The sequence below is a fragment of the Enhydra lutris genome, unplaced genomic scaffold (genome assembly GCF_002288905.1).
Source record: "Enhydra lutris kenyoni isolate GAN:26980312 unplaced genomic scaffold, ASM228890v2 scaffoldscaffold1, whole genome shotgun sequence".
In the NCBI taxonomy this organism is placed as follows: domain Eukaryota; kingdom Metazoa; phylum Chordata; class Mammalia; order Carnivora; family Mustelidae; genus Enhydra; species Enhydra lutris.
In genome coordinates this window covers 39135929-39150380 of record NW_019154085.1, presented here as the reverse complement: position 1 = coordinate 39150380, position 14452 = coordinate 39135929, and the positions used below count along the sequence as shown (strand labels likewise).

The following is a 14452-nucleotide window of genomic DNA, read 5'->3' as shown; positions in this document are numbered from 1 at the left end:
GCCCCCATCCTCATCGAAGATCTGGGAATTTGGACACAGGACTGTCCAAGCAACAAGCTTCTGGGGACTTCCCCAACTGTGCAGACATTTCTGAACCCCGCACCACATCCCTCCCCTGTCCCCTCGCCCAGGTCCCCCATGAGCCCAGCCTCTCCATCCAGCCCATCTCCTGGGCTGCCAGTGCAGCTCTGGGCCGGACCTAGCGGACCCGCCTGCAGAACGGTGGTCATGGAAACCATCCCGTGCCACCCTACTGTCCCCCAAACCTGGGAGCTCAGAAGAGGTGGGGCCTTGAGAGGTCACGGCTCTGGTACAGGGAGGCGGGCAGGGCTGGAAAGGAACCAGGAGACACGTCACGTCTATGGAAAGGTGTCCAAAGTACAAGCTAAGCGAGGGGAAGGAGGAGGGCCAGAGTGGCCAGAAGAGAAACAAGGACGAGGGCAGGGGTGGGGCCAGGAAGGGGAGGCCCTCACACCACCCCGCAGATGAGGGTCTCCACCACGAAGGTGTTCTCGAAGTGGCGGATGGCATTGCAGTTCTTGGCCCCTCGCTTGTTGATCCCTGGGAGAGAAGAGAGAAGCTCAGTGAGGACTGTACCCCTGCCCAGAGCTGGCTGGGCCACAGACGTCACTAGCCTTGGAACCCGAGGGGGACCTCCGGAGCCTGGGGGCAGGGAGGAATAGGTGGCCCGTGTGAGGACACCCAGACTCACCCAGGGGCTGTGCACTGAAGGGGTGAGAGAGCTCGAGAGCTGGAGTCCGGCGGCCCAGCTCTGCCCCCTTCCCTGCTGTGTGACCTCAGGGGTGTTCCTTAACCTCTCTGTCCCTCCGCTGCCTCATCTTTCACGGGTCACCAAAAATAACTATGAGGATGACAGCAACTGACATGCTCCTTACGTCCTGCAGGACGTAAGGAGCGTGAACCGGGGCCTGGCCCAGGGGAAGTGCTGAGTTACCATCAGCCGCTAGTACTGCTCTGCTCTGAGCTCCCCGACAGCTGGGCTCCAGCCCCCTGGCCAGGCACGGTGGGCCCACAGCTGTGGCCTAAAGCTCAGGGCAGGGGCCCGGATGGGAGGAGCTGCCACTCACGCCTCCGGGTAGCCCGGCGCCGCAGCCGGTAGGTGTCCTTCCCGTTGCACAGGTGGTAGATGAAGGAGCCCAGGGCCTCCTTGTCGCTGACGTGCTCTGTCACCACCATCTCCTCCTGGATGATGTACGTCTGCGGGAGGTAGGTCCCCCTCTGCGGAGGGAGTGGGCTCAGCGCCGGGCCAGCACACAGGGCTCTCCAGCTCCCCTGCCTACCGTCCTGCTCCCTCAGAGTCCCCCGCCACCTGAAATGCCCAGCCACACCGCCCACGTCCCCATCCACGGCCCTCATGGCTCGCCCTCTGGACACTCCCAGGTGGCTTCTGGTTGTGCCCCAGTGCTGCACGTGGGGGTTCTCTGTACTGCCAAAGTGGGGCATGACTTAGGGGGCTGAGGAAGCTGGTCTCGGGGCCCTTCACGAGAGAGAGAGGGAGGCAAAGAGTGGAAAGGAGAGGCATTGACTTGGGATGTAGGAGAAGGAAGATGGAGGGGCACGGGCTTATCTGGGGTGCCGGGCCCAGCTGGCAGCAAGCCCTCCCCTCCGCAGGAACCTCCCTTGCCCCAGGCCTGGCGTCCACAGGGGAGTGTGGCAAGGTGCCATGAGAGCTCCCGCTCACCTTCACATTCATGAGGAGCTCCCAGAAGTTTCGGGGGGGGCAGCACAATGGTGGTGTTGAGCTCGATAACATAGCACTTGTCCAGGGAGATGTCATGGTAGGCGGTGAGCCCCTGGGTGGGAAGAGCGGCCAGGTCAGGCTCTGCAGGCAAGGGCCTGGCTCTGGTGGGCTGGGAGGCCCCCGGCCAGCCGAGGTACCAGCCCACTGTGCCAGTGGGAGATGCCCCCGATGCTCACTCCCCGCCTCGCCCGTGTCTGCGGGAGCTCCCCTGCGCTACATGAGAAACACCAAGTGCCTGGCGCCTCAGCTGTCAGAAGGGCTCATCTCCTGGGGTCCCAGAACTGGGGTTTGTGGAAGACAGTAATGGTCCATGAGTGCCTTTCATCACCCCGTGAGGTCCTATCACCCCTGCGGACAGCCCGGACCCTCAGCCAGAGGCGCTCCATCCCTGGCTCCCCATGGGCTCCAGCAACAAGAATGTCCAGAACATAGAGCAAAGGGATTGTTCTGGAGAATTCCTAGGAAGCTCTGGGAGGCAAGTACGGGGGTGGTGGGGACAAACAGCTGGAGAGCCCGTGTCTCACCAGCCTCAAGACTTTCACTGGCAACAGGAGTGAGAAGGGTGGGTGAAGCATCTGCGGGCTCCCTGCTCTGTGGGGGGTGTGCTTCTCCCTCTCCCACTGCCCCTCCCCCTGATCCCTGCTGGTGCTCTCACCCAAATAAATAAATAAATCTTAAAAAAAAAAAAAAAAGAAGCACAAGATGGTTATGTCTGGGGAGGGGGTATGGGCTGGGGGGCGGGGCACAAGGGAACCTTCTGGGGTGCTGGCACAAATCCAAATCTTGCTCTGGGGGGCATTCCATGTAGCCATTAAGCTGTACGCTTAAAGCCCTTGACAGGAGGCACGCTACGCCTCTGGAAAACATCAACACAAACACCCTGTTAAAGGGAACACTGGTGTAGCCCGTGACGGCAGTGTCTGCAGCGGTCAGGTGGCCGAGGACAAAACCCACCGTGGCTAGTTCATGTCCAGTGGTAAACACGCCTCTCGAACAAAAGTGGGGTCTTTAAAATCCTGCACAACCTAACCCGCAGCGCCTGCCATCACACAGGACCTACTCAAAGGAGGTACTAGGGACATTGGCTTTCTCCTCTTGCTCCCATTCTTCTTTCTCATGACCCTTGGCAGAAGGGGGGCTCTGGGTCATCAGGACACCCTTCCACCACTGCTGCCCCAGCCCCGGCCGGCCTCACCCGCTGGAAGTCATGAATGATGTCTGCGGGGTCCCCGCCACCAAACTGGGGCACGGGCACGTTGATGCGCTCATAGTTCTCTTCGAGGTAGATCTTCACGTCCTCCTCCAGCTCCATCCGTGTGCGGGCCTGGGAGGACAGGGAGTCCTCGTAGAGAACCCCGCAGTGGAAGAAGTTGTCTCGGGCCAGCTGAGTAGGGGAGAGGCAGACAGACCGGTCACACGGCACCCTTGATGCAGCCACCCTTTCTACCCTGCCGACCCCACCACACCAACGAGCCCAGGGCCTCAGCAAATGGCAAGGGTGGGACAATGAGATCCATTTCACAGATGGAGACACTGAGAAACACGGGGAGTCAAGGAGAGGAAGGGTGAGCCTGCTCTGCTGTGTCCTAGGTAGACCGGTTCCTTGGCTCTCAGGGGCAAACACAGGAGCCCCGGATTGAACTGTGGGGCGCTCAGGAGCCAGAATTACCGAGAGGCAGCCAGCCTCACACCAGTCCCATCACCTTCCCTGGACCCCGTGCCCCTTGAGCAGTCCTGGCAAACACTGTGCCCCTATGTGAACAGCCAGCCGAATCGCGCCCCCCCACCACGCCCCATCAAGGGTGGGGCGGCATGTGCCATGACTGCGGCCAAGCGGCTGAGCCCGTGGACCTTTGTGCCCACCTGTCCCTCTCCAGCCATCCCCCCCCGCCCATCTGTGCAGGGACTACTGGCCTGCCATCAGCAGAACTGCCCTTTCTCCTTTTTCATGTGAGCTCTCCCTGGGTGTGTGTGTGTGTGTGAATCATCACACATGAATCATACTGTCCAGGGCACAGACTCGGAGGCTGTTCCAAGGCGCCCCCATTCCCCAGCCAATGGGGTGGGGTGAGGAGCCCCAGGAGAGCACAGGTTGGAGCTGGGAACAGAGGGGACCAGGAGCCCTCAGGAAGGGCCCATGGGCAGGGGAGCGAGAAACAGGAACATATGGGGAGCTGGCCGTGGAGGGGGATGATGGGGAAAGGGGTGACAAAGGGGAAGGGAAGTCGGCAGGTGTGCGGGAGCTGAGGTTTCCAGGGCAAAGTCACATGGAATACAAAAACTCTTTCAGTAATTTCTATCATGGAAAAAATGAAGTAACTAAGGTAAAAACCACTGCTTGAGGGTGGGAAGGGATCACTTGGGTCATAAATGCCTGGCAATTCTCAGCCCCGTTGTCACTCTGGAATTCCCTGTGTGTTGCCCTTACCGTTATTCTTTTGAGCTGTAATTGATCTACCTTGGGGGCCCCATCTACCTCCCAGGTCTGACTGATCACAAGGTCACTGTGACCGCGACTGTGACCACTTCTCCCGCCCAGCTGCAGGCCCTCAATGGCTGTGAGAGCACGTTAATTGGGGACCTGGGATGCTGTCACGGGCAGTGGAGGCCACCCTTGCAGGATGAGGTGGTGGGCAATCTGTCCATTAACCCATGGTCTACCTTCCTTGTTTTATAACCCAAATAAACGTCCAAGGAACAGATGTCCTTAAAGCATGATCCTTGAGCACAGGGTTTGGCTCTGAAGGGATTCCAGAGTTCTAGTTTCTGCTGGATCTGAGTGTCTGGTGAAAACATTCCAGGGAGCCAGTGCAGGAAGGGGCCACAGATTCCCCTCCCCGCGCCCCCACTGCTAACTGTGCTCCTGGCAGCTGTGTCTGAAGACAGTAAGGACAGTCCACCAGCTGCCGTGGGAGTCAAGAGGACAGGGCTCCGTTCCCATCTCCTGGACCAGGCAAGGGGCCAGGTGGGCTGGTGTATGCCCAGGATGGCCCCATACAGGAAGGATGTGGGGCTTCTGGGCTTGGCTGGGCACCCACTTCCACCCATGGGGCAGGTCACTTGCTGCCCCTCCCCTATAAGCCCCAAGCCCCTGGTACTCAACTGCCCATGCTGCCCTCCTGCCACCTCCCTGCAGTCCCCTGCAAACACCGCCTTTCCCGGAGCCCAATGCCTCCCTCCCGCCTGGCCTCACCTGTGCGAGGAAGAAGTATCTGTAGATGTAGACGGAGGCGAACACGAGGCCCATGAGCAGGACGACCATGCCCATCGACAGGTAGCAGACACCGCCCACAGAGCCCCCCTTCTTGTAGCGCTGTTGGGGGAGCCGCTCCTCCTGTGGGTGGCAGGGCCGACTCAGACAGATGGTGGTCCTGTAGCTCCCGGAATCCTCCCGCCCCCTTCCCAAAGTGAGATTCCACTGTGCTGGCCGGGACTGAGCCTTGGGAAAGTTGGGGGGGAGGTGGCGGGGATGATGGTGGGGGAGGGGGAAGGGCAGTGCTGGGGACTCACACAGCATCATCTGGAAGGAATGCCTTGCCAGGGCCTCCCCAGTCTCCTCCCAGGTAAAGACAAACTGAGACCCACATGGAAGCCACACAGAATGACCCCCTAGGACCAAGCAGGCCCAGCTGGATTGCCCGGGCCATTATCTTCATTATCTCCCAGCTGTAATCACAGTATACTCTCTTAAACACAGAATGGGGGAAGCACAGACATGGCCTTATCATTGCACCAGACCCAGGAACCTGCAGGAATCGGGGTGCACTTGGCAGGCTGGGGGCCGCTGCTCTGGGCCATGGGGAGCCAGGGAAGGCTTCGGAGCCACCCAAAGGTGGCAGTGCACAGGGCAGACTGGGACTGGGGCCATGGGAAGTGGCTTCTGGGCTCCACTGAGAAAGCCGTGGCAGGGAGCGCTCACTGGCATTGCAGGAGGCCCATGGGGTCTGGGCACTGTGCTGGGCTCCCTCCAGCTGGGCAGCCCTGAGCACACCATCCCCGTGGGCACAGCTCAGCCTGCAGGGGGCCAGCCACGGCCCCACACTGGCAACTGGCCAGCAGCCTCAAGCAGGCTGTCAGGAGTGGAGCCTGAAGAGTGGAGTCTGGAGGCTTCCGGAAGCTGGGACACTTTTGCCAGGAGGGAAACGTGGCCAGAGAGGCCAGGACAGGAGGCTCCTGGAAAACACCTGCTGCGGGGAGCCAGACGGGCTCAGGACAGTAGCCTCGGGGTTGCCAAGAAGCCCCAAGTTAAAAGGCCCTTAACTCCAGGCCACACACGTCTGGGCTGGTGGAGCACGGTGTGTGTGTAGACTTAGGAACACTGCTTGACCAGGAGGACTCGCCTGAGAGTGTCATGATTCAGGCCCTTCAGGCCACCTCTCATGTCTGTGACTGTCGTGCCCCCAGCCCTGCCCTCCCCCATCCTGAGAGCTGTTGTAGAAGAACCTGTCCGCCTTGGCCTCCACTGGCCCCATTCAATCCCTCCTCCATGGGGTCCAGATAGGGTGAGGGAAGAGTCCAGTCCCAAGAACACCCAGCCTCCAGGAGATGAGGCAGTGTGGGGTAAGGGAAGGAGCTCCAGCCTGGAACCAGAAGCTTCTCCACGTATGTATGCCAACTGCCTGCTTAGCCCCCTTTGTGCCATTAGTTCTCTCTCCCTTTACCCTGGGGGCTGGGGACACAGCTCAGATCCAAGTGACTTGGGACAGATAGGCCCCTATCTCTCAGCACAGCACAGGGGGCCTAGCCTGGGGGGTAGGTGGGGCACAGGGCCTGTTGTGCTGCTCAGGTCCCAATCCCTTAAGGCCCCCTGGCTTAGAGAATACAGGGTATGAGGCCCAAGCCTCCGGGAGCAATGGGGTGTACCATCAGAGGGGCAGATGTCTCCCTGATTGGGGCTCTCCCACTCACCCACACCCAGGAAAAGGACAAAAACCCCTGGAGCCCCTCCACCCCCCCGGCACATCCATCACCAGACCAGCTAGCTAGCCCCCAGCCTCTGCACCACGGGACGGAGACACGGGGCAGAAAGGTGCCCCAGCCCACCCTGGTCCCCAACACCTCCGTCTGCCCTCCGGGGAGCTTGCCTGGCAGGGGTGGGAGGCCAAACCCATTTCCCTGAACTCACTACCTGAGTGCTGGGGCTCCTACGACCCCAGCCCTGCCTGTGTTCAAGACCAGAGAGGCACCTACCTGGCTGGCATCTGCTCAGCACCCTGGGGTTCCCTGAGGTTCCCTAACCAAGGTCCCATGGGGACAGCTGCTACCACAGGGGGGCCCAATGAGGAGCAAGCCCACCAGGGGCTCCTGCAGATGTGATGGTGGCCTTTCCACTCCTCCAGAGTCCCGAGTGGGTCCCAAAGAACCATGGCTGACCTGGGACACAGGCCAGGCTGTCTGCATCAGCGGGGGATCCTGCCCTGGGGGCGGGACATTCACCTGCAGTGGGCTGAGGAGGGACCAGAAGTTGAGAGAGGCCCCAGCAGGGACTCCCTTCCCCTGTGAGGAGAGCATTTGCAGCACCCCAACCCCACAACTTCTCTCTGGAAATGTGAAGAAGCAGGGATTAAATGAGACAAAGAACACAAAAGCCCTTTGTCAAGGATGAAGTGCGGGATAAAACAGCAGATCTTTCTCCGTTGAGCCTCTCCTTTGCAGGGCCGTGGCCCTGGACAGCTGTTGAGGCTGCACACTGGCCATGCTTTTGCTCCTGCATTCAGGAAAACTGGAGACGCAAGCTTGTAAGAGCTGCTTTTAAAGAACAAAACGAAACAAAGTCAAGGGCCACCAGCAAGAGAGCCTCAGAGTCCGCCCCAACGAAGTTCACAAACAAGGCCTCTGGTTTGAAGGCGGCCTTTCTGCTTCTGGTGGGGAGGGGGTGTTTCTGAGGGCCTGGAAGGGGTGGGCATGGTGGTGGCTAGGCAGCCAGGCTGAGGAGAAAACGGCCTCCAAGGGGTCCCTGGATACTACCCTGCGTCCTTACTCTGGGGGGTGTCACTGGGAAGGCTGAGGACCGCCCACCTTTCCTAGATGTGCAGTGGACAAACCCCTCACGTGTCTGGGGCTAACAACTCCTGATCCCACCACTGCTGACCACCCCCGCCTGCGTAGTGAGACCCAGCTGCCTGCTCCCCTCCCCAGCGCACCCCACCTGCCGGCAGGGCCCAGACCCCAGAGGCCTCATGGCTGAGCAGCCGGCTGGAAGGGAAAGCAGGACTAGACCTTGCCAGAAGGCAGACGGGGAGCCATGGATGTCCCTGCTTTGAGACAAAAGGGACTTCAGACACCAATGTCCACACGGGAGGGAGGGCCCACTGCTTATGGGGTCCCCCCACCACACAACACAGAACCTGGGGATTCGGGCCTGGCTCACCCAGGACCCTGGAGAGGCCTGCTTCCTGAGACCATACCCCCACCCCAGCTGCTTCACCTGTCATGCTGGACACTCAGGGAAATGCCACCCCCCACAGGGAGCAGCCAGGCCTCTGTTGGGGGGGGGGGGGCTTCCATTTAGAAAGTAGAAAAACACTGCCTCCTGTTTCCAAGGCAACACGGCTTTCTGAGCAAAGTGTCTGGCTGTGCACTCGTGTGGGGCACGTGAGCCGGCCGTCCAGGACCCAGAGGGGCCCAGCCTCCCCGGCCCCTGCACTGAGGCCTGCAATGGCGCTCATTAAATGGTTTTGCAAAGCCAGGGCCACGGCCGTTAAGGGGAGCCCAGCCACTGGAGCATTAACTCAGCAGACTCCCAGGGCTCCCGAGGAGCCCCCCAGCTACAGTTCCTCCGTAACAATGTCCAAATTAACTGCAAGCAGATTAAACTACAATTGCATGCGGCTGGGAGGAGGCTGGCGGGGAGCCAGGAACGCACTTGCTGCAGCCCAGGCCCACAGCTGGAGGGGGAGGGGCTCTTGCCTGGCCCTTCTCAGCTTTAGTTCCCCTCAGAAGCTCACTTCCGGGGCTGCAGACCAGATTCAAGGTCACTGATGTGTTGTGTGTATGAGAGACAGACAGACAGACACACTGAGTGGAGGTGGCAGGGAGGGGGCATCGGAGCCCACAGAGCTGGGTACATGCCGACAGGGCATCATGGAACCCCGTTCCTGTCGTGTGCGGGGGCCCCCGAAAACTCCCACACCACCCACTGCTCTGAGTCCACTTGCTTCCTGGCACTGAAGATGAGACTCCAGGGAACAGAGGCTCCAAAGGACGAGCGGCAAAGCTGGAGGCTGGAAGAGCTCTGCTGGGGGACAGAGAACTTGGAAAGTGTGTGTGTTGGGGGGGCGGGAGCCGGGCTGCGCCTCCAAGATTTTACCATAAACATTTTTTTTCCAGGAGGAACTCAGCCTCCCCGGCAGTCTGCTGACAGCCTTGAAACATGCAGGGACCGGCCCAGAAGAGTGAAAAGAGAAGGCAACAGAGGAGGGAAGAGAAGAGCCACTGTGGTGTGTTCGAAAGCCCAGGGGCCCCTGGGAAGGCCCAGGGCAGGCCAGGGAGGGGATGCCTGAAGCCCCCACCCCATCCCAGCGCAGGACCGGGGGCAGGATCATATTCCCACAAGGGTCTTTCAGCTCACCCACAGAGCCAGCGGGTACTGGGGACCTGGGGCAGGAGCTCCAAGCCCGGTCAGCTCCGCCCTCCCTGCTGGCAGGGGACCCTCCCCCGACCACTCCGGGAGACCGGTTCCCTCCCGCCAAGGGCCTGAGGCCAGGACACGGAGAATGAAATCTAATCCCCAGGTATGCAGGCTGGGGGAGGGGGCGATGAGGAAGCCAGGAATCAAAGGCAAAGCCCAGGAGAAAACCAGCCAGTGCTGGAGAGATGATGGTATTGAACGTGTCTTTCTCCTCTTGCGGCCCCCCAGCCCAGTCCGGTCTGCACAAGCCTACACCTGGCTGCCTGAGTGTGCACGCACCCGTGCGTGGGTGTGTGTGTGTGTATGTGCATGTGTGTGTGTATGCGCGCACCCGCAGGTAGATCGAGGGGAGAGCGGAGCTGGGCAGAGAGGTGCCCAAAAGAGAGGTCCCCAAAGGGGAGGAAGGATCAAGTCAGCGCGTGCTGAGAGGATGCTTCCCGGCCAGCCCACTTTCCAGGCTGGCTCCCCGCCAGTCGCCCATCAGCGCAGGCTTCTCATTACCTCTGAGGCAAGCACCAAGGGGAGGGTGGGCAGCTGGAGGCCCAGCTGGGTCCCCACCCCCATCCCCTCCCAGGCCACTGAGGCACTTCCTTCCAGCAGCAGGTCTGGGGACAGAATCCTCCTTGTATTGGAGTTTTTTGCTCAGAAGCAGGGGGGAACCCTGCTGTGAGCTGGCAGCCACCGCCTCACCCCAGCCACCCCCCCACGCCTCACCCCAGCCCCCGGGGCTGTGCCCAGGTGGACATTTTCCTAGAATACCCACAGGGCATTCCCAAACTCATTGGCTCACCAAGTAGTCCTTCTGGTGCTTTAGATCTGATTTTTGAGTCCAGTTCAGTAACCAAGGAGGGCCCTTGGTTCCCCTTGGCCAGAAGAAACCTTCTAATAACTTTCCTCTGCATCCCCATCAGCATGGGGCAAACCTCAAATGCTCGGTCTTGACACAGTGAAGGTCAAGGTGGGGTGGGGTAGGGTGGGAGGGATGGATGTGCCCCTTAGCCACGTGAGGGCACACCAGGCCCAGAGCAGTGAAATCTCTTCCCCCTTCCCCTGCTCCAATTCCAGTGGGCGATTGGCAGAACCAACATGTCACACCCACTGATAAGCTCCCACTGTATTCGGGGCCTTGTGGGGCTATGATCATTTACTGATTTAAGTAGTTCTGTCCTAGAGGGGCCAGGATTTTAATCCTCCTCCTGGGCCCCCAGCGCTCCTCCATGCCAAATTAAGACAAACAGGAGACCCTGCGCAACTAAGAAGGTTTGGGAGGCAGGCTCCTGGCCATTACAAACAGCACCGGGAAGATGTTGATATTTCCATTTCACGCTGGGTGAGGGGGAAGAGAGGACGCTGGCTATCAGCGCCAGGAGCTGGCTGTCAGTTAACACCCAGGGGATGCGGGCATCATCCAGGCCCACACAGTGGGCATGGACAGTGTGCCACTCCTGTGAGATCGTTCTGCTCCCTCCCTGGGCTGAGACAGGCCAGGAAGCTGGTTCCTCAGTGAAGGGCGGAAGGAGGTTTCAAGAGACCCTTCCAAACTTTTAAAGCAGCAGACCATGGTTTTCAAATACAGAATGCCTTCAGCCCACCTGAACATGGGATGCAGATGGAGTTGCATGATGGACCAGCCTAGGTGGTCCCCCATGATGCAGTGACCACACCAGGGCAGGGGAGCTGGCCTGTGGCTCCTCTGTGCATTCCTCACTGGCTCTTTGCTGGGGATGTGACACCCACCTCCGAGGCCCCTTTTAAGTGTCCCCTCTTTACCTGGCCAGGGCCCAGGTCTTCCCCTGCAGCGCCCCCCCCCCCCCAAACCCGGGTTGAATCTGAGGCAAAGGCTGAATCTGAGCCACAAAACTTGGGGAGGGACCTTGGCGCTGAGTAAGCCTCATCAGAAGCTAGCAGCGGGCAGAGAGAGGGAGTGGACAAAGACTTTGGAAGTCCAGTCTAGATGCGACCGCTTGGTGCACCCCAAGACCGCCGAAACGATGGCTACGCGGACACCTTTGCCGGAGCACAATACAGCCCGGCTGGACCAGCTCTCCCACCTTTCCCCTCGCCTCTCCTTCCTGCCTGCCACGCGTCCTGCCCTCTCCGGGTCAGACTCCACGCAGCTCAGACAGTTTTCCACTGGCGGAAATGCCTTCTCTTCCCCCGGCTGGAGGGAAGGGGGAGGAGGGGGAGGACGCCTGAGGAGGCGGGGTGCACGGAGGCCCGCCCCCACAAAGAGCCTCCGGGATGCGCGAGGGCACCAGGGCAGTGAAGGAGCCTCGCCGCGGGGTGGAGGGAGCAGGCCAGAGCGAGATCATGGACAGGAAGGAAGAGGGGAGCAAGGAGGTCCAGACGGCAGGGGGTGGGGTGAGATCCGGGGGCCTGGCCTCATAACCTCGAACCTCGAACCTCGAACCTCGAATCCCAGACATGCAGCCGGGCCAATTCTGGTTTATTTCCATTTCATCACTTTCTGGTCCACCAATTCAGGTGCAGACCAGCAGCATACTCCCAGCCCCCGTCTGGGACGAAGTCAACGGCCCCTACCCCCTTCGTTGGCACCGGACTCTTTCCCCCCCACCCCACCGCCCCTAACCATTCCCCACCAATCCTGACCCACCTCCCTACTTTGGGAAACAACGTCCAACCCTCCTCCCATCCCCCACCCGGAGCTCGACTCTCGGCCCCTCCCTCTTGATTAGAAACAGACGCATACCCCCCACCAGCATTCCCCCAACTTCTTCCTACCGGCCCCTTCCCCAGTCTTGGGGCCAGCCGCTTAGGGCCCCTCCACTTTTGGAAGAGACCTCGAGCGCTTTCCCACCTGGGGACCAGCAACTCAGACCCCTCCTACTTCTCGGACTTTTGCTTTCGGCTGCCGCTTTAGGAGAGGACCCAAGCCCCCTCCCCACTTTGGGATGGAGGCCCCACTCCGGACCCTCACTCCCTCCGGTCTCGGCTCCGGGACCCCGATGCGCCTTGAACAGTTCCCGGGGCCGGCGGGGCGTGCCTTGCCTCCGACTCCAGCCTGACCCCCGGCCCCTCTTACCCGAGCGGGCGTCAGCAGGATCTCAGCAGCTGGGGCCGGCGCCGCGGCCGACGCCGACGCCTTATCGGCCTTGTCGCCCTTGATGCCGGCCACGGCAGGCTGAAAGCTGATCTTCACCATGGCTGCGCCCGGCCGCGCGTCCGCCCTGCAGCCTCGGCCCGTGCAGCCTCTGCCCGTGCAGCCTCTATCTGTGCGACCGCCGCTCTGCGATCTGCAGGCACCGGAAGTTTGGCTGGTGCGCGCGTCCCTTTCCCTAACCCCGCCTCTAGTCCGCCCCGCCCCGCCCCGCCCCCCTCCCGAGCGTCTGCGCCCCCTTCCCCCCCCGCCGCGCCAGCTCCCGGGCGCGCAGTGACCCCTGCGGGGCGCGTCGCTCCCACCGAGGGACGGCTGAGGTTTGCTCGCACACTCACTCACTCAATCACTCGCTCACTCACTCACTCACTCACTCGCTCCATTCATCCACCCACCATCCATCCGTCCGTCCGTCCGTCGGTCCGTCCGTCGGTCCAATCAGGCATGGACTCAATCCCTTTCACAGCCTTATCCCTTCCAGCTGCCTCGCCAAGACCAGCGACCCCACGACACTCTGTTAAAAGAGTGTTTGTCCGGCAAATACAGCTTCTAGACAAATTTCCCCGTCTTCCTACCTTACTCTTTGGAAACGCTGGTGCGTCCGCTGCACCTGCTCTCGCTGCTTCCTCCTCCCACCTATTTCAGACCCAGGAGGAGGTTTCAAGTCCAGGTACCTACCTGCCTGCATCCCGCATGCATCCACGTCTCTTTCATATTCCATCATCCTCTTTCCTTCATTTTTCTCTCCTGTAGAACCTTCCTGAGGGTCTAGGGGGATGTGTGCTAAGGATGCTGGGAGTAAAGAAATTAGGGCAGCCTGCAGGCTCAGTGAGTGACCAGCACTGTTGCTCATTTCTCCCCTATTCAGGAGGTCCTGGTGTGGCAGGAAGATCTGCGGGTGGGTGACTGGAGGCTTGGGTTCTAGTCAAGACTCTGCCCCTGCAAAGCATCCGTGGTATTATGTAGGACCAGGAGCTGGGTTACTGGAGTTTCTCTTGGCACCCAAACTCTAGATCTTTCCTTACTGTCCCTGGCCCAGACTGGACTATGGACAGCATCCAGCAGCCCACACAATAGCCTTGGGCTGAACACCAGCTTTTGGTTCTGCAGCTGAGTTGACCGGGGAAGGCAGGAAAGTCTGAGCTTGTTAAAGACAGTCCGAAGGCCTCCACTGACACCTACTACCTGTCAGGTCTTGGGTGGCTGCCTTGAGCCCCAGGTGTCCACATCCCAGACTCCAACATCCCGGGTCAGATCTGGGATGAACCTATCAGCCTTGAGGACAAACAGCTTGAGAAGGAAGATTTAACTGATGCTAAGGCCACCACCCTGGGAAACTGGGACAGGGAAAGGGAAAGTGGAAGAAAATGGTTTGGAGGCATATGAATTTGTTTAAGACCCAGAGAGGAAGGGGTTATGGATTCTTGAGTCAACCAGCTCCTAGAACTCCTAGTTGAATCTTGGTGTTTGGAGAAGTTAAGTCCCAGCCCTTGGTTAGATTCCCACCCAGCATCCCCAACATACATTCCTCCACTCAGAAAGTGTTTCCCTAGAGCCCCTGCATGTCAGTCATTGTGTTAATAATCCCTGTGGCAAAAGATAGAAAGCCCTACGATGCAACACGCAACCAAGGACCTAATCACATTCAACCTTCCACCTGCCAAAGTCTCATGTTTATGACATTTACCCACGATGCTTTGTTCTTTTTTATGGCTGAGTAACACTCTATTTTGTAAATATACTGCAATTGTCTGTCTCCTCTCTTGGTTATGGACATCTGGGTTGCTTTCAATCTTCAGATATAATGAATAAAGGCTATAAAGAAATAAAGCATATTTTGTTGACATTTGTTCTCATTTTTCTTGAGTAATAACATCACAAAGGTGAGGCAGGAACAGACCACTCCAGGAGATAGGCGTATTTTATCACATGGCACCAATAAAGT

At 59.6% G+C, this 14452-nt stretch overlaps 1 protein-coding gene across 1 annotated transcript; it reads right to left on the bottom strand.

Moving 5' to 3' along the window:
- Positions 1–404: 404 nt before the first annotated feature.
- On the bottom strand, positions 405–12645 carry LOC111144801 (integral membrane protein 2C). The gene is given in 7 exon segments (XM_022499286.1): positions 405–561; positions 1089–1239; positions 1703–1741; positions 1743–1814; positions 2958–3146; positions 4956–5096; positions 12436–12645. Coding segments are annotated over 7 exon segments (804 nt in total). The 5' UTR covers positions 12556–12645; the 3' UTR covers positions 405–469.
- Positions 12646–14452: the final 1807 nt, after the last annotated feature.